At 49.1% G+C, this 18,751-nt stretch overlaps 1 protein-coding gene across 31 annotated transcripts in view; it reads right to left on the reverse strand.

The window, feature by feature from the left end:
* The window catches only part of TCF4 (transcription factor 4), a 237,371-nt gene that overhangs the window by 14,353 nt on the left and 204,267 nt on the right, over nt 1–18,751 (reverse strand). For 25 of the 31 annotated variants that reach the window (XM_063320772.1, XM_063320769.1, XM_063320771.1 and 22 more), the window contains 4 exons: nt 11,457–11,524; nt 10,081–10,159; nt 7,405–7,481; nt 4,947–5,150 (listed from right to left, as the gene is read on the reverse strand). In XM_063320772.1, coding sequence (XP_063176842.1) covers nt 4,947–5,150; nt 7,405–7,481; nt 10,081–10,159; nt 11,457–11,524 — 428 coding nt within the window. The remainder of the gene's footprint in view (nt 1–4,946; nt 5,151–7,404; nt 7,482–10,080; nt 10,160–11,456; nt 11,525–18,751) is intronic. The other 6 variants (XM_063320765.1, XM_063320759.1, XM_063320763.1 and 3 more) reach the window with 2 other exon arrangements.

Consider the following 18,751-nt stretch of genomic DNA (forward strand, 5'->3'; position numbering starts at 1 on the left):
GAGGTGGGCAGGGAGCAGGCAAGGAGTGCAGGCAGCAGGCAGGGAGAGAGGGCAGGGAGAGCAGGCAGGAAGCATGGGCAGCAAGCAACGAGCAGGAGGGAGCAGGCAGAGAGAGCAGGCAATGGGCAGGGAGCAGGCAGGGAGAGCAGGCAGGGATCGCAGGCAGGGGTTGCGGGCAGGGAGAGCAGGCAGGACAGCAGGCAAGGAGTGCAGGCAGGGGTCGCAGGCAGGGAGAGCAGGCAGGGAGTGCAGGCAGGGGTCGCAGGCAGGGAGAGCAGGCAGGGAGTGCGGGCAGGGAGCGGGCAGGGAGAGCAGGCAGGGATCACGGGCAGCGCGCGGAGGTGCGCGGTGGGCACAGCCGCTTCCACCAGCGCTCCCTACAAGCTTCCGGTCCATACCTCCCACTGCTACTTTATTTACTGCAGCTGGCCAGCCTTTTATAGCCTGTTTCATGTATTAAAATTCAAATGTGGAAAACATTACCAGTATCCTCCTTGAGTTTTTTTTTTTTTCTAGTTTTTTTTTTTTTTTAAATTTTTTCCCCCTTCAACTTCCTTTTCAGCGTGGAATGTATCAAATGGTCAAAGGCTAACTTCAGACTGACTCCACTCAAAAGCTATTTCCTTTGTTCTTATGTTTTTCCTTCAAAATTCATACCAGTTTTCCAAAAAGAAATTATCGGGCCCGGCTCTTTCACCCCAGTTACGGTTTCAGACAGTGAGTAATGCTGCCGGGGAAGGCGGCAGGCGCTGGCTTTGCAGAGGAACGTCCCCGTCTCCCAAAGCATCCCAACTCTCCGGCTCCCTCACCTTGTTCTCACCGGACATTTAATTTAGCCCAGGTCCCAACAAAACCCCTCCGACCCCATCGCTCGGCGCTTCTCCTGAAAAAAACAAGTGCCTCCATATTCCTAAAAATACAAAGGCGTTTTTTTAAGACGCGCGACACCAGCGCTTCCATTTCTCATTGTTGCTGCTTTTTTTTTTTTTCTTTTTTTTTTCTGTTTCAAGCTAACTTCACCTACATCTGGTATTTAAGCGAGGAGCGCATATTTCTGGAACAAACCGTCTCTGAAGTGATGCCCTGGGTGCATGTTGCATCAGTTTCACATATGCAAAGCGAACAAAGCTACAAAAATTAAACTCTTTTCTCTTGATTGAGAGCAGATATGCAGAAACAGTTGTAAGTCACAGATCTGGCTTTTAATAAAGCCAGATTTCTTCATTAAAAGCAGTATTGTTTAAACACTGGAGGAAAAAATAGCTTTGTACAAACTCAAATCTTAGATTATATGTATCCCAAGTGTATTTAACATATTACCTGAGGCCAAGCTAAATTACAATCTAGAATTTCCTTTTGTGAATTCTCAGCAACTGCCACAGAGAGCAAAACAATGTCTGGTTCATGCTAATTTTATTGGGGAAGGGGAGAGGAGATGGATTTCACCGAGCTGCTGAAAAAGCATCTTTTTACCTCTCGGAGCCTTTCGCCAGACCATTTGCAGTTAACGCTTCGCTTTTCTTTTCTCGAAGCTGCGAACGGCGCAGGCTCGGTTGTGGCTTTTAATGATATTTTCCCCGCGACAGAGTCGCTTTTAGCCACGTTTCGTTTAACGAGGAGCAGCGCCTGTCACAAAGCTGCCCTAATAAAGAACCCTCCCCCTTATTTTCCTTTCTCAGGTGCTTCATTTCAGCAGTTGATGTTACATTTTACTAACCCGAAGCAAGAGAAACCATGGGGAAATAGTTTAGGGCACCATACGCAGGCAAGTTTAAAGGGGAAGACTGTTTGGTCAAGGACAGCTGGGGCAGGATACCTGGAAAAACCAGCTTTTTCTTGCAGGGGGCAAGCGGGAGATATTTTAAAATATCTGGGATATTCTAATTTCCGTAGGAGATGGCAGAGCTCAGCTCTGAAGGCTCTGGATGGTGCTCAGCACTCAAGCTGAGACACAAACCCCTGCCCTTGGCCGGAGCTGGAGCGTGCCGAGGGCTGCGGAGCCCTTCCCGAGGTGGGATGGAGAGTGGCCACCAGCCCCCGGCTTGGCTCGACCCCCCCCAGGCTGGACCAGCCGCCTGAGCATCACCCCAGCATCGCCCCAGCCTGGGGAACGGCCCTGCCGGATAAAGCCCCGCTCTCAGCACCGCCCCAGCCTCATTAGTTTATAATCACCTATCCCGCTATCCCGACAGCGCCGAGCATCCCCGGCGCTCAGGCAGGGAACGCGGTAATTATCAAATAATTGGCCACCAGAAGAAGCTCCTTCCTTCCCCATGCAGTTGCCTCACACTCGGGCATCAAAGTTTTTCTTTCTTTCTTTTTTTCTTCCCTTGCGGGAAAAAAAAAAAAAAAAAAAAGGAGGAATCCTGTCTGAATCCCGTCAAATAAAACTCTAAATGTTTGCATTTTCCATATGATGTCTAATCCTATTTGGAATGCTTCTGAACATTTGGCCTTGATTACATCTTGGAGCAATGAATTTCACAGGTCATTGTGCGTTGAATAAAAAGTATTTCTTTTTGTCAGGTTCACTGAATGTCCCCTTGTTCTTTAATTATAAGGCAGGATGAATAGGAGCGCGAGATTTACCTTCTCTATGCTGTCCATTATTCCACGTACCTCTATTATGGCTCCACTTATTCATCCCCTTTCTAAACAAAATCACCGCAATCTGTTCAACCTCCCTTCACACGAAAATCCTTCCGTGCTTGCAATCATTCCCGCTGTTTGTCCCCGAACTCCTCCTAATTCCACTACACGTTTTTGAGCTCGGCAAACCAAAACAGAACACAGCTCCAGGGAAGGCGTACACACACGTATGGATATTTAAATACAAACCCAGGGCGCATACGGCCACTCCACTGGTTCTGGTGTCCTTTCGCATGTCCCTTTTCAACTCAACGGGCTTTGAGTCTTTTTTTTTTGGGGGGGGGGGGGGGATTCTTGCACACTGAGGAGAAATTTCCACGCGACTCTAGCGGAGGCATACGCTCTCCTCCCTATATGTATATGGTTAATTGAAATTCTTTCTCCTAATCTGCCCTGCCTCGCCCTTAGCCTGTGGGCTGAGCCGGGGATCAAGCCTAGTCCCCCCCAGCGCCGCGCAGCAGCGCACTGGCCACCGATCTGTCGGGTCCCTTGCTCTTTCCACATATTTTCCCCTCGTCTTAATTAACCTAAATAGCTCCAACCATGCGAAAATACTGCCCCATAACTCCTTGTTCCCTCCCTCCATTCCACGTGTGAGTACGCAACTCTATTTCGGGCATGAAATTTGGAAGTATAAAGCCGAATGCCTTTTAATCCTGTTGAAAATCGCGCTGGTTTAGTTCAGCAACTTCGCCGCTTCCTAACTGAGAATTGCTGTTTCTCAGGTCCTCTATTTTTTCACTAACTTCTGCCGAGCGACTTCAAGATTTCTGTAGGCTGTAGAGGGTTTTCCTTATTATTTTTCTGACGTATTAAAAAAGGATGGAAGAGACGTGCTTTTCCTTTGCAAGGGAGAAAGCGACTGCAAAATATTGCCTTTGCGAAGCACAAGATGCCTGTCCTGCAGACCTGAGCGGTGCGTGTGATGACAGACCTGACCCCACGGGTGTTTGCGACACCCCGCTTACAGTGACAAACTCCCGAGGAGGTCAGGAGCCCGAGGAGGGTCCACGGGGCCAGGCTTCTGTGTGCCACCTACTTCCCATTGGAGAAGGGTCACGTAATCCGGAGGGAAACACAGGCCACGGTGAGCGCACGCAGCTCTAACTCCGAACCACTGCCTCCCCTCAAAATTAAGGATGTGTTTAAAAGGAGGGGATTACCACCTCCCGTTCCGTCACCCTTCTCCAGCCCTGCACGCCAAAACCGCGCCTTACACTAAAAAGCGAGCGGTAGGTCCTGATGACACGCGACGCTACCGAAATCTTTTTGAAAGCAAATAAAAAAAGTAAAAGCATTTCAAGACCTGGGTAAGGGCAGTGATTTCATGTTCACCTGGCCTGGAAATCAAAGAATAAATGAACCCCCGAAGATTTCACACCCCCTCGTGCCCTGTGCCATACACGTACACGCACACAGAGTCATAGAATGGTTTGGGTGGGAAGGGACCTCAAAGCCCACCCAGTGCCACCCCCTGCCCTGGGCAGGGACACCTCCCACCAGCCCAGGTTGCTCCAAGCCCCGGCCAACCTGGCCTTGAACCCCTCCAGGGATGGGGCAGCCACAGCTTCTCTGGGCAACCTGGCCCAGGGGCTCACCACCCTCACAGCAAACAATTCCTTCACAATATCTCATCTCAATCTCCCCTCTTCCAGTTTAAAACCGTTCCCCCTCGTCCTATGGCTCCCCTCCCTGCTCCAGAGTCCCTCCCCAGCTCTCCTGGAGCCCCTTGAGGGACTGGAAGGCAGCTTCTGTGCACATGGTGTGAGAAGGGTAAAATGGGGCTGTGCCGCTGGTCCCCAACGTGCAGCCACGCGAACGGCCCCTGGAAAGGCGCAGGAGAGCCCGACCCCACGGTGTGTGCCTGCCCCGCTGCCGTGGGGCTGCTGCTCCCCACCCCCCGGCGGTGCCTGCCAGTGACTTCTTGGTGTCCCCGTGCCCCCAGCCAAGCCAAGCTACGTCAGCCAGGATGGTTAACCAGGGCGGACGCAGAGCCGAGGGCTTGGTACCGGTGACAGGCGTGGTGCCAGCTGAGCTGAGGGGACAGGAGGGAACAAGCAGAGACGGGCGCACGTACCGCCATCGGAGCGAAACGCACGTACACACACCTGCAGTACAACGGCTGACACCTCCACCCTGCGCCAAGGCACGGCAGCGTCGCTCCCTCCATGGAAACGCACACGTGCATCCCATCTCTGAGCAGCTGCAAACCCCTGCCGACCCTCGCACCCATCCATCCCCCTCCCCGCCCCCATGGATTGGGTTGTTTTTTCACCCCGGCGAGTCCCGTGGCTTACCATGAGCGAGTGCCGGTTGGCAGAGAGCAGGCCGGTGCCGTAGCCGGAGCCCAGCCCAGCCATGGCTCCGTTGTGCGACGGCCCTATCAAGCCGTGCATGTCGGCGTGGCCCCCCGGCATGGCGGTGGCGGGCCCCACCGCGTGGTTGCGCAGGACGTGGATGGCGTCGTCCAGTCTCTCCAGGCGGTCCTCGATCCGGCTTTGCTGTTGGCGTGCGAGAAACAAAGCGGGAAGAGCATCAGCAGGCGCGCAGGGATGCCCAGCGCCGGGCACGGGGCGCTGCCGCCGGTGGGCATGGGGCGCGCGGGGGCACGGTCACTGACAGCCAGTCCTTCCTTCTCAACCCCTTGGTGTATTTTTTGTTGGTTTTGGTGCTTTTTTTTTGGTTGTTTTTTTTTTTTTTTTAATTTTTTTTTTTTTTTGGAAAGGAGCGGTTTTGTTTCCCTAGGGCAATGTTTAGAGTAGCGTTGCGGGGAAGGAGAGAGCATGGTTAACACGAGTACAGCTTTGATTTTCATGGGCAAAACAGGTTCAATGATTCCTCATGAACATAATCATTACAGTACATATGTTGCCCTCTATGTCTTTGAAAAGTTTTAGTGATTACTTAAAAAAAAAATAATAATAATAAAAAAATAATAAAAAAAAAAGAAGTAAAAGTAAAGAAACAAATACACCTCTAATAGTAATCAATCTCTGACCGGGATTTTCCTCCCCCCATCTAATCCCAGGATCACACACAAAGAGAGAAAGAGAAACTACCAGCTCCTGAGGTCCCTCGCTGCTGGGGGGGATTTTTTTCCCTACGGATATGCATCCTGGAATTGCTTTTTGTCACTGGCAAAACCAGCCATAAATCCTCTTCCCTAGCTGGAAGGCTCTTCCCTAGCTTACGGCTGGTGAGCAACGTGGCAGCGATGAGCAGCCGGGGACCGAGGGGTGCAGGGCCACTCCGACCCCCCCGCTTGCAATGCCATGGGGGTCCTGATGGCCACGTGCCCGGAAAGGATGGGCCCTTGCCTCCCACTTCTTCCATCATCCTAAACACCAGCCCACCCACCCACGACCCTGGGGAGAGCCTTCGGGGACCCCGAAGCTACTGCCCCCCAACACCGTGCTCCTGCTGAGCCAAAAACCAACCCCCCCCGAGGGGTGCCGCTGGCAGGCGAGGAGGAGGAAGGAGGAGAAGCCACGGGCTGAAGGGAATAACAACCTCGAGGCTTCAGCCTGCCTGCACCACGGGCTGCTCCACGAAAGGAGGGACCCGTGTCTGCGTGCCATGCTCCGGGGACAACCCACGGCGGGAGCCGCTGCTCACCAAACCCCCCCGCAGGCCCTGCTCTGCCTCCCCCAGGCCCCACCACTGGCCTCGGCCATCCCCAGCGAAGCTGAAGCCTTTGCTCGTGAATAAAACACGAAAGGGGGAAGCTCACAGGGCAGCCCCCAAGCACGGGGAACCTCGGCTGCAAAAATAATTAGGCAGAGCTTATGGATCTCTCCAGCAATTCTCTTCACCAAGCCAATGCTCTCCACAAACCAAGCTCACTAAAAAGCCTCCGGAAGACAGACAGCCTAGAAAATATCGCAATCATGAGAGGGATTGCTGTATCGGGGCGGATGAAACGGTCCGTGCTAATTCCTGGCTCTGGCAAACACCTAACGAAGCCAAGGGGACTGCTGCGTCGCCCCGTACTAGGGGGGCCGAACGCTGTGTCCTCGGGAATTACCCGATTGCTTCTTTTTTAAGGAAACTTTTAAGTTCTAGCCCTATTTATTTTACACCCAACAACACATCGGGTGTTTCACACCAATCAGTGAAACCCCCTCGACTTCCAACTGAGAGCAACAACCCACCGGGAAGAGGGAGACAGAGGACATTGGACTCTCTACAGTCCTTCCCTGTCCTGTCGTGCTCTTGGCCAGCTCCATCTCTTCCTCTTTCCATTGGGCAAGATAACAAATCTTACTGACATCCCTTTAACACAAGCGTTTAGGACCAGCTCGGCCTGGCGAGCTCATCCCACCGGCTTGTCCCGGAGGGAGGACTCCTGACCATCGCTGCCGCACGGGCCGCACTCCTCCCTCCCTCGCTCCGTGGGACTGATGGACGCGTCGTCCGGCGTGACGGCCACCGCACCTTCCTACTCCCGTTTCCTCCTCAATCTATTCCATCTGCCTGCTCATCCTCCCCTCCTTTCGTGGTCCTGGCTCCCCTTTCCAGTAGATTCCAGCACCGCATCCCCTGTCAAACAGGAGACCCTGGCCAGCAGCATCTCCAACCGCATCACGTATCTACAGCGCGGGGCCCCCCAGGAGACGAATTTAGAGGTGGCAAACTCAAGTCCGAGGGCATAGCGGTCACTAACGAAATGAAAACCTGTGTGAGAAGAATGGATGAGAAATGGAAAGAACAGCAAGTAAAATACTGAGGCAGAGGAGGTCACTAATCAAAACATACCAAAGAGTGTAAGGGACCTTCATAATTGGGAGATGATGACGCTTGACCTCCATTTCTAGACCAAACAGCTGTGCCTGCTAATAGTAAAATTGGAATTACCATTAGAACTATGCAAACAAAAATGTCTTTCAAACTTTTTGGACAGTTTTGTAGACATGTAAATGCCGTATTCCAGATAGACTATAGAGCAGACATATGGAGAACTTCCAAAATACACAGGGGTAGGGGGGGCGGGGGGGGAAAAAAAGAAAAAAAAAAGGTATTTTGTAGCAAAGCACGTAGATGCAGGCCACAAAGTTCCCCCAGGCTGCTCCTCGGCATAGAGGGCTGCATTCATTCCCTCGGCAGCTGGAGCTGCGAGAGGCTCCGGGAGATGGGGACGTCTCGGCGGTGGAAGGAGCAGCAGCGCTGCGGGGCGGCCGGAGCCCGGCACAGAGCAGCCCATTTCTCCCAGCCTTCCTTCCAGACACACTCAGTGCCACCGGTTACGTCAGCCCACCAGCAATTTGACAAAATCTTTAACAAAAAAAAAAAAAAAAAAAAAAAAAAAAAAAAGGTCAGTAAAAGCACTGCACACGACATTTCACGTATACGCTGATAAGGTTTGCGCTCTCTTTGGGTGGATTATTTGGTTTGGCCTGGTAAAACCGCCAAAGGTCCGACCAAAAACCTTCTGCTTTGTATCCACTGCTCTAAATCTGTTCCTGCTGCTGGGGGAAAAAAGACGCCGGTCTCCAGCAGCATTTTCTAAGGAAAAAATTGCCCCTGTGAAAGAGGCAAACATGGGGAAAAGAAGGGTTTTTTTCCAAGTATTTTCCCAACAGCTTTTTTTTATATATATATATATATAGCACAAGGCTTAGACAATTTATAATGTTCTTTTGAATGAATGATCTGCTCCATGATCTCATAAAACAGGGTTAAGAATTTGAGATGGAAATATTAGGATTTTAATCTCACTGTCTACACTGGCATTCGCTTGGGCTGAGACAGGCCAGGGTGGAACTCATGGCAATTTTTTTTTGGGCTCTCGCAGTTAAGATGTTTTTTTCCTCATAAAAGTCAAAAATTATGTCAGTTCTAATTAAAACTTACATCTTCCCTTTTCTGGTCCCCGTGGAGCTTTTGGTTGAGGTTTTGCTACGGCACTGACTGCAGCAATGAGCAGCGATCTTTTACTTTCGATATCATTTTTAACCAGCCCTCGATATCCTTGAGGGAAAGCGTTTTGCATGCTAAAGACCCTCAGCTCTTATTTAAGTGCACTAATATTCCTTATTTTTATTTATTTGGAGACTGGGTTCTCCCTGTTTACCCAGTAGAGCCTGCGGAAAGCAACGCAGCCCGGATTAGCACGGGATTTTCCCCTCGCTGGGAGAAGGGCAGCCCCAGTGCCACTGGGTGCTACATCTTGGGGTAAGTCCAGGCAAAATAAGGGCAGAAAGGCCTTTTCCGAGATAAACACCCCCCCCACCCAAGCTGTGACAGGCCAGCTGGTCTCTCTGTGCCCCATCCCCTGCTGGGGGTGGCTTTGTGGGGACATTTGTTGACTGGATGTCACCCCAATGTTACATGTTCCATCACAGCAGGTGAGCGTGATGGAGGTGGATGTGGTGACCTCCTGGACCTTGTCCTGCTGCCAGCTACCACCAGCTTCTCCCCAGCCCTCCTTCCAAAAGGGTCTCAGCACCCTAGAGCTGCCACTGGGTCTACGTCTCTGGGGCTGGGCCACCAGAAGCCCAGGAGCTCCCTCCATCTCCGTCGTGCAACTCGTGGAGAACCAGGGATGGATCCCACCTCGCCAGCACTGCCCTACGGAAACTCCTTGGCTGCCTTTTAGGATGCCCGGGGAGGTTAACGGGATCCAGGACTCATGCCCAAAGGAGAGGAGACCGAGGTGTTTGGTTACTTGCGATTTAGACCTCGGCTCAAAGAGGGGACGGGAAGCCAAGAGGCCTTCTCCAAGGCGTTAGTGGGTGCTGCGTGGGAGGAGAAGCCTAACGCTCTAGCTGGAACGTCTCAAGGTTTAAGAAATCTCAATTATATTCAGGTAAGCATTTAAAACACCTGATGCTCATGAGAACTACCCTGGGCCTCTGGATCTTTGCAGTTTAGGCTTTTATTAGTAAAGTGGGTCTAGTTAAAATTTGCGGTTATTGTAAACAAAGTTTAAAACGGATCAAGTGGATTCACAGGGGCTCAGTTTGTCCAGAGACACGCTTTATGGACCAAACAGGCTTTTGCTTCGGCCCCAGGAGGGGACGGGGCAACGTTCAAGGAGATGTACCTGGCACGGCCACCCCGGAGCAAGGCTGCTGCAAGGGCTTGGGTGTCCCTGCACGGGGACACGGCCACGGCGCGGGGACGCGCTCTGCACAGGGCAGAAATCATGCGCCGCAAGACCCCGTGGGCACCGCAGGAAGCCGCGATAAGGCTGCGTAAAAACCACCGCTTTTTCTGGAACTGCGTCTGCCTGAGAGCTGCAACGCCCTTCTCTCTGCCCTGGAAATGCAGCGTGGAGGACACCTCTCTGCTGGTCCCAGTGGGACCACGGGATCCACCTGGCGCTGCCCGCTGGATGCGCAGCTCACACCCAGTACCGCAGGAGCTCATTTAGGCATCTCCTACCAAAAATACGTTGAAACGTTCAGTAAAATAGAATTGTAACAACAATACCTGAGAGAGAAGGGGGAGAACCAACAGGAGTTGAAGGATTTGATGAAAAGCTGTTGTTGGTGTGATCTGGAGAATAGATCTTTAAAAGATGATACAGAATTAATCTAAAGCCATCACAAACTGATGCAGAAAGAAATATGGAATTCTTATGCATTCAGTTCATTTAAATGAAAGCAGGACAGGTTAAAAAGCCTCTTATTCAAATATTAATATTTTTATAAAGACAAAACTGTATTAGATGCAGGAAGCTAGACAACAGACCCCTTTTGATGGGAACAGACACTAGCCAATTAAGCGATGGTTTCTGATTGTCACACGGATCTGCTACGGTAGATATACACATTTTCATTGCATAGACTACTTTACAAATGAGTGTCGTTGCACACAGCCTTAAAGCACGCCTGAAAATTGCTTTTTTTTTTTGTTTTGTTTTGTTTTTTTATTACGCTGAAATCCCTTAACGGCCAAAATAAAGCAAAGGGAGCAGAGCACGTTAAACCCTGGCACAGCGGGTAATCCGCAGCAGCAAACTCCGACTACTCCTGCGCTGCTCCGGCCAGAAAGCCCCCGCGTGCCCCGTGCCCGGGCGAGGGTGTCACCGCCCGGCGGCGTCCCCGCTCACCACCCGTGCCATTTGTCAGGGCACCACTTCAAAGTGGATTCTGTACTGTATCAGTTATTTCAGGCAAACTAGAGTCTGACTTTTCGTCTTTTTTTTTTTTTTTTTTTTTCAATGAGGCATGGAAGAATATGCAAAAAAAAAATATTAACTCTCATGAGAACTCAATGGAACCCACTCTGCCCAGAAAATAACTATAGTGGTCCTTATTAAAAGTCAGCCCGTGCCAGCTGGTACCGCAGCGATCGCTGGGGCACGGCAGGGTTTCCTCCCGGAAAACTGCCGTACCCCAGCTACCCAGGTAAGAGCTGGTAACCGCTGACTTTAACAGCAACCACGGTAACTGAATAGGTGGAAACTGCCGTGAAAACTAGAAAATCTAAAGGCAAATTCAAAAGGAATCCTCTTTGCGGATGGCTCGGTAGCGCAGAAGTCATCCAGACCTCCCTCGCCCTCGGAAATGCAGTGTGTGATAGAGGAACAGACAGAGCTCCTTGGCACCCAGTCAACGCGACCAGGTCAAGGCTTCCCCTCTTTCCATTTCTAGTCTGCCATAAAATTAAATCTAAAACTTTTGAAACACCATTTTGCACTGATTGTTCAATATTTCAGGTGGCAGCAACTCCCCGCGGGTGACCTCTGAGACCAGATCTCTCCCGTTTGCTCTTCATCTTCGTAACCTCCAGGCGTCCAATTCTCATTAAAGCTCACACTTTCAAAACGGTAAATGTGTATTCCAAAGTAAATATTTCCTTACAGAGGCAAGTGCTTTCCCCAGCGCATCACCAGTCTGCGAGCTGCCTGCTGCCCCACTTCCTCTGTTTGCTGAAAAACAAAAGACTCGATGTAAAAACAGACAGTAAGACATCATAGACTTCTATTCCTGGTCCACTTACTCACAATTTAATTGCATTTTAATGCTAATTACACAAAATTAATCTTTAATTACCATTAATTTGTTTACTAAGGTAGATATCAAACACATTCATGCTCCATTTTTGCAGATAAAATATAAACTTGACATGCAGTTTTTTAAAAAATCATATAGTGTATTTGATAGTACTCGGCCATATGGCTTTACTTTCTCCAAGCACAAGGCTTCTAACAGCGGAAGATGCTCAAAGATCGGGAAAATAGGCAAGCGCACCGCTAGGCAAACCCGCCCGAGCCAAAGCGCGGGGCTGGGGAAGGGCTTTTGTTTTCTCCTCTTTCACGTTGCGACCCCGCTCCCTTGTAGGCTTTTCAACGCAGGTTTTAAAGGCGTTATGAAATCCCCTACGGACTTCTCCAAAGTGTTCCTTCCGAACCTCTCACGAGCATTGAATGAAATGGGTTTCCGCCATCTCTCAGGTGACGGGATCGCACGTTTTATATAAGAAATTTAGGGCAAGAAAAATCACCACGCTCAGATGGCAGGACTGAAACTTCTCCTTTAGAGGAAAAATTGAAGGAAAGAAAAACTTGGGTGAAACATCCCACCAGTTTCAGCATCTGCATGCCCGTTTATAAACTAAAAGTGCCGCCCGTGAGGACCTTCTGCTTTCGTCCCTGAGGATCCCACGTCAGGTGGCCAGAAAAGGAGAAACCAGCCGTCAGTACCCACCCCTGAAAGCCTGGACTACTGTCCGGAACACGAGGGCTGAGGCTGGAGAGGATCCCGTACACAGGGGGGGTTGAAGGGCTTCGGTCCCCCTGTTTCCCCCCCTCAAGTCCCTCATCAGGCTCTGCACCACGAGGCCACGGGACCCTGCGCCCAGAGGACTCCAGGAGCAAACCCAACCCTGCTCTGAGCCAGGGGCATCCCACAGGAAAAGGGCTCAGGGACCAAACTGCCCACAAAGTGCAAGCGCAGGCACCTTTTTGGTCATTAAAAAGTAATATTAAAAAGCCCCCTCCAAGTTTCACCCCAGCGCTATGCAGTTAAATATTCAGGGCATGGGAAGGAGTAGGGTTGGATCCAGGGTTGGATTCAACTCTGATTTTGCCATTGGTGTAACTACAGCCGCTAACCGCGGACTGCGTCTGGACCAGCACCCAAAGCAGACCAGCTGATCTGCCTGCGGATGTTGCAGCTCCACAGGACCAGCCGGGAAACCCGTGGTCCGAGGGATGTCCTGCCATCCCCTTCAGAGCAACCTCTCTGCTCCACCTCCTCCAGCCTTCCCACCCTGGAAGCATCTATCTCATCCACCGTCTCCAGTTACCTTTTCCTAGTCTCCATCCCTTGACCCTTCCATCCCAGCCTTCCTTGCTTAGCAGATACCGTATCTCTGCTGCCAGAGCTTATCAGTTATTGAAATATATATTTATTTTTTTTTTTCTATTATACCCATCCTGCCTAAGCCCAAAATTTCTAGCAGCAGCTTCAGCAGGGTCTAGTTAGGAAAACTTAAGGCATGGCACGGAACAGCAAATTTCCTTCTATTTCTCACGTAAACGTGTGCGTTGTCTAATTTAAGAAACGCAGCATCTTTACATTTAACCTGAAATACTGTTCAGCGTTCCTCCTACACCAGAATCCTCTGGAAAAGCCTCGAGGACCACGTGTGTCCCAGACGCTGTTAGACAAACTTGTACCGTGCGGTTCGCAAGTACGTCTTTTCTTACTCCTTTTTTTCCCCCCTTTTCTCAGTTAAACTTTTATTATTGTATACTTGGAAATATGCTCATCTGCCAATGGCAGCTTATTTGTGATCTCAGCTTTGGAATTAGGCATCAAGACACATAAAGAAAGATATATAAAGAAACGCGAAGACAGATAGAACAGGCAGTGTCAGCTAGAGATACAACTTATCAGGGTAATTTAATGTTCTTAAATCACAACCTAAAGGTTTGCGACTTAAATAATACCAGGCAGATGTCCAGAAATTCAGTTACTTCGCTCTAAAGTGAACTGTGAATCTAAATGTAAATCATGCCTTGTTTTTTCCTTTTTCTAAGTGACTCTAACTGCATTATCCTAAAATTAAGTCCTACATTTGTCTGTCTGAAGGCTGGTTTCTCCTAATGAGATGAGCTATACTGGTCCTGCGGGAGAAGCAAACGCAGGGACCACAGTCTTGCTCCACGTGCTCTTAGAAACCTGAACGCGCTGAGCTGGGCCACGTCTTAGATTAGTTACCGTCAAGAACAAAGGAATTCTTCGGATATACTGAATATTAAACTTTTCCTGGAAGACTTTGAAGAGAAATTAATGCGGTGGGCCTGGAAAACATACAGGGAGAGCCTCAAGGATGGGCAGCAGAGAGGGAATTTCACTGGGAAAGACGTGCTTGAAGAGCAATACAGTAGAGGTTTGTGACGTGGGGAAGGCAAGCTCTCCGTCATTATTTGTTGCTCTTCCCATACAAAAACTGAAAGCCACCCATTAAAACAAACAAACAAAGGTTGGTTTTTTTCAGTAGTGTCCAGTCAGATGGGGAAACTCGTTGTTTTAAGGCACGCAAAGACCAAACATATAAATAGATTTAAAAAGAACTGGACAAATTCACGAAAAAGAACATCCATCGGTGGCTACTGAACCCCGGCCGGGGATGGCCCCGAGCTGTTGGCTGCCAAACCCCAGGGAAAGCCAGAGCAGGGAGGAGCGGACGCACGGAGCTTTGGGCTGAGGCTCCTCCCCAGCACTCTTGGGTTTGGCTTCTCCGGGACAGAGGAGAAAACGGGCAAAGGAAGGTAACTACGGCACCTTCCGCGTGGAAGAGCAAGATAAACATCAGTAGACAGAGATCTTCTGAAAGCGTTCATGTCACAAAAATAGCTGGGATTGCTTAAATACAACTAACCCTTTAAATGTATGTTTTTCTTTCTTACATCACTAACCATTTTACACGTGAACTTTAGCTATCATTTTGGTAAGGTAAGGGACATGACTGAAATCTGTAGGTGACTAAGAAAACCCTGTTTTTGAAGGAAGAACAGAAAAATAGAGTCTTCAGAAGAAACACAGCAAGGAGCATCTGCTGCAAGAGCCCAAAGATTTTGGGAGCAATGGGACAAAACTAACATCATCCTGGGACCGGGCCCTACAGAAATAAGAGCCTGACCTCAAATGCAGGAAACGATAAGCCAGGGTGTCACTGTGGAGAACGGTAAGGTACAGTGCTGCTTCACAGAGGGAAGGGCTATGGAATATAAGCAACTGTTTCTATTAATATCGCACAGTTGTTGGTCCATCCCTTCACCGCTGGCTTCAATGAAACGCTATTTAAATGTAGCCGCTGACGCCCCAAAGGCTGAGCGGGGACAGGCTTAGCTGATGGCTTCGGTGTGTCCTACAGCTGCCAGGCTTAAACCATTGGGTTAGTTCCCCGAGCTCTGAAAGGCACCGCTGGGGTCCAGAACAGCACCCAGAATGGAATACAATTCCTATGAAAAGCAAGAACTATTTGGATTAGGCTGGGATGTGCATCATGAAGATGGATGGAAGTACTCAGAGCATGTCCGTGCAGAGCCCGCTCCTCCTCGCGAGCCGCCGGCAGGGAAGAAGGATTGCAGCCCAGCCCAGCTGGCATCAGATTTGTCATCCCGCACTGACGAGCAACCTGATGAAACCTGCCGCCGGTGCTCCCGCAGCAGCTCCATCCGTCTTCCCGGTGGGGGCATTCGCAAGGTAACCTGCGAGGTCACCAAACTCCGAAGTAAGGAACTCCAAAGTAATGTGAGGGTCACCACGGCAGGGGCTCAGACGGTCTAACGCCTCGCCCTGTCACCTCTGTAAAACCTATCCTTGGGTGTTTTTCCAAAAATATGTAAAATGTAGAAGAACAGGTATTGATCCTACCTAAATAAAAGGCTTTCATCACATCCAGCAAGCGCTCCTCTACTTCCCTTCAGCTTTTGGAAGAAAACCATAAGATGTACGGGTTGAGCAAGGTGGAGGATCTTAGGCAAATATTTAACACAATTTCCATGTAAGACCAAAAAAATACTTTGAAAGAACAATTTTTAATGGCTTAAAGTATAAATATTAAAAGCTTTTTCAACCCCATGAGAAATAAGGACAACGTTGGAGAGTTGGTGGGACCTGCAAACAACCAAGATACAACAGGAGAACTCAAGGAAAAAAAGGGTAACAGAAGAAACGCTAAACAGATTATTTTCATCTGCTTTGCCATGGGACAGATGATATTTTACAAGGGATTAGTCAGAAAAATTGGCTCCAACTGAAGCGTCAATGTAAAGGCTTTAAAATAAATCAATAAAAAGAAAAATAAGGAAGAGCCAAATGAAGTTTCTAAGAGCTCTCAAGAAATGCGAACACAGAATTGCCTAACTTCTAACCATAGAGTAAAACCGACTGCTTAGACCAAAAAAGAGGTAGAAAATATTAAAAACCAACACTGAAAACAAAGTTCTGTGAATTCAAAGAGCCACCAGATTTTAAATCTGACTTCTCCACTGGGAAAGATCAGAAAGAGCAATATCCAGACGGATAAATACACCATATTGCACAACCAACACCGCTTTTTTGGAGGAAAGCGTGTCTTGCAAATCTGAATTCTTTCAAAATCATGATGAGCACATCAACGCAGAAGATCCAGCAAATATGACAGATTTGTACCCTCAGCTTTCAACAAAGCCACCTCCCAAAGGCTCTTAAAGAAATGAAACTGTCTTCAGATAACAGGGAAGCGAAGGTATTCTTGCAGATCAAGAAATGATCAAGAGAGGGACTACAAGAGCCGGAATTAATAGTTAGCTTTACAAGAGGAGTATTACCAGCAAAATCCCAGTTGTGCAGCTCTGTACTGTTCAACATACTCATACATGGCCTGCAAAAAGACATGGTATACACCGAGGTTGTGACGTTTGGCAGGATCCTGATTCAGGATAATAAAATATAATGTTATGTGTAAAGAGCAGCTCTTGTAACACTAACTCGCTGGGCCATAAATGCCATACGTACATAAAAACCACCAGGCAACAAACACGGGGTGGGGAAAAAGCCGTAAATACACACAAGCTGGCTCTCAGTTACCTAACAAGCAGCCCAGAAAGAGGAGAAAACTTAGAGTAATTAGCTGACAACCTGAGCTGACAGTTAAGCAGCAGAACCAGCCCCTCACTGCCCCCAAGAAAACCCCAACCACGAGCAACAACCGGGCAAAGAGACAACCCAGAAGCCCGTTACATCCCTCTGAATCCACGCCACACCTGTAGTTTGGATACAGAGCAAAGATCTGATAAGTCCATCAAGAAAGAGCATCAAGGTCAATAGAAGTGAAGTCAGAAAAAGCAGAGGGTGACTCCCTTAGGGGACAAACTCAATAAACATGGATTCTCCAGCTTGGAAAAGGGACTGCCACAGCAGGGTATGATGCAGGCTACAAAAACCCAAACAACGGGGCAGAAAGGTTTTCATCTGGGGTTCACGGCCACAGGAGAAGGAGGGAGGACCACACCGCGTCTTGAGGGAGCGGAGTCAAAATGAAAGAGGAGGAGCACCGTGTCACAGGTGTTTAACATCACTGGGCCGGGCCTCCAGGAAAGGCTGGGTCACTTCACGGAGAAGAATGAACTCAAGTTTCCCAAGGACTCAGCGCTGCATCCAGCACTGGAACAGCTGGGAAAATATCGTGTATGTTTTTCTGTTCCTCCCAAGGAAATCCTTGGAGTCTTTGCTGGATGCTGGAGACAGGACTGTTGCATAGATGAGTGCTTGGTCTGAACAAGGACAGATGTTTTCAAGTTCTTATGCAAAATACTGAACAACTTAGTGCAAGGAATACTATGAAACTCCTCCAAATCTGGAAGGGCAGCGCTTATCCAAGACATTTCTGCACTGGGCTTTAACTGAATGAAGTATCCAAATCCAGACTTCAAGAAAGGTTTCAATTAACTAATCGATGATGGACAAGGGTTTGAGGCAAGAGCAAGGGAACAGTCAATGGAACTTCCAGGAGAAGAAATTAAAACAGGTAAGTGAAGTCCATCTGCACAGAGCAGGTAGGGATCTGGGAACAGGATGGTAAAACAGGACTTGGAAAATGCCATCGCTTTGACTCGTGAGCTGTTCCCCCACTCACAAGCCTATTAATGTTCTGAAGGCATCGTGAAAGACTGCAACTTTTTGATGGATTGATTCTAACTCTGTTGAAGAGCGTGTTTATTGTTAGAGTTAATCTCCTAAAACTTTCTCAGCATGTTTCTGCGAAGAGCAATTCCGCACTGGAAGGCAAAGGGACAGAATGATGAAGCACAGCCTTTTCACATCCTTCTGCTGGGATTCTGATTGTAAATCTTAGATTATTGAATAAACTTCCAGGAATCGGTATCTCAGCGAGTATCATTATATCTAGCAAAGCATCTAGTGTAACCAATAGGCTGGAGCCTTCGATGAGAGAATTCCAGCCAGACTTTTTATAGTTTAAATTCTAGTACAAACTCACGCTGTTCTGACGGAACAGTGCTCTCTGAAACAGCAGACTGGAAATTATGTTTCTATGTTAAGAAGAGTGGAAAAACTTGCACCATCTCGGTATTCACAGCTGATGATCTTCCCAAATTATGAGGAAGTGACACTGCTGGATAAAAGGCATATTCTTCTTACACTGCGCGACAGTTCACCGCCCTCCTGTAACTGGAAGCTTAACATTCTTGTAAAATATACAGTGCGGTATTATGTGACTGCTCCGGTAATAAAATTACTGTGAAACCAGTGCCTCAAGGGGAAATGCACATAATGTTTCTCCGGGAAAAGCTGCATGTCACAGTGCATAATGTCATACAAACAACATGTCATTAGAAGTGAAAGCAGCGAGCGGGATTAATACGGGCGTCAGATGGATACGATAGACGCGCAGAGCGTATGCTGAAGGCTTAAACATCGCACCGCTTCGGACCTCGGAAAATAAAAAGCCAACGCTTGGCATCAAATTAAGCGCTGCCGATGCCATCCTACAATTCCCTCGGAAGGATTTTGTCCCCGCTGCCTTTCGGCGATGCAGGACCACCGGGGAACGCAGGTCAGCTGCCCCCGCCCCGCTCATGGGGACCGGGATGGAGGCACGTTGGCTCCCGGCCACCCAGCTCCGACGGCTTCCTCGGGAA

This window comes from Chroicocephalus ridibundus, chromosome Z (assembly GCF_963924245.1).
Source record: "Chroicocephalus ridibundus chromosome Z, bChrRid1.1, whole genome shotgun sequence".
Taxonomy (NCBI): Eukaryota; Metazoa; Chordata; class Aves; order Charadriiformes; family Laridae; genus Chroicocephalus; species Chroicocephalus ridibundus.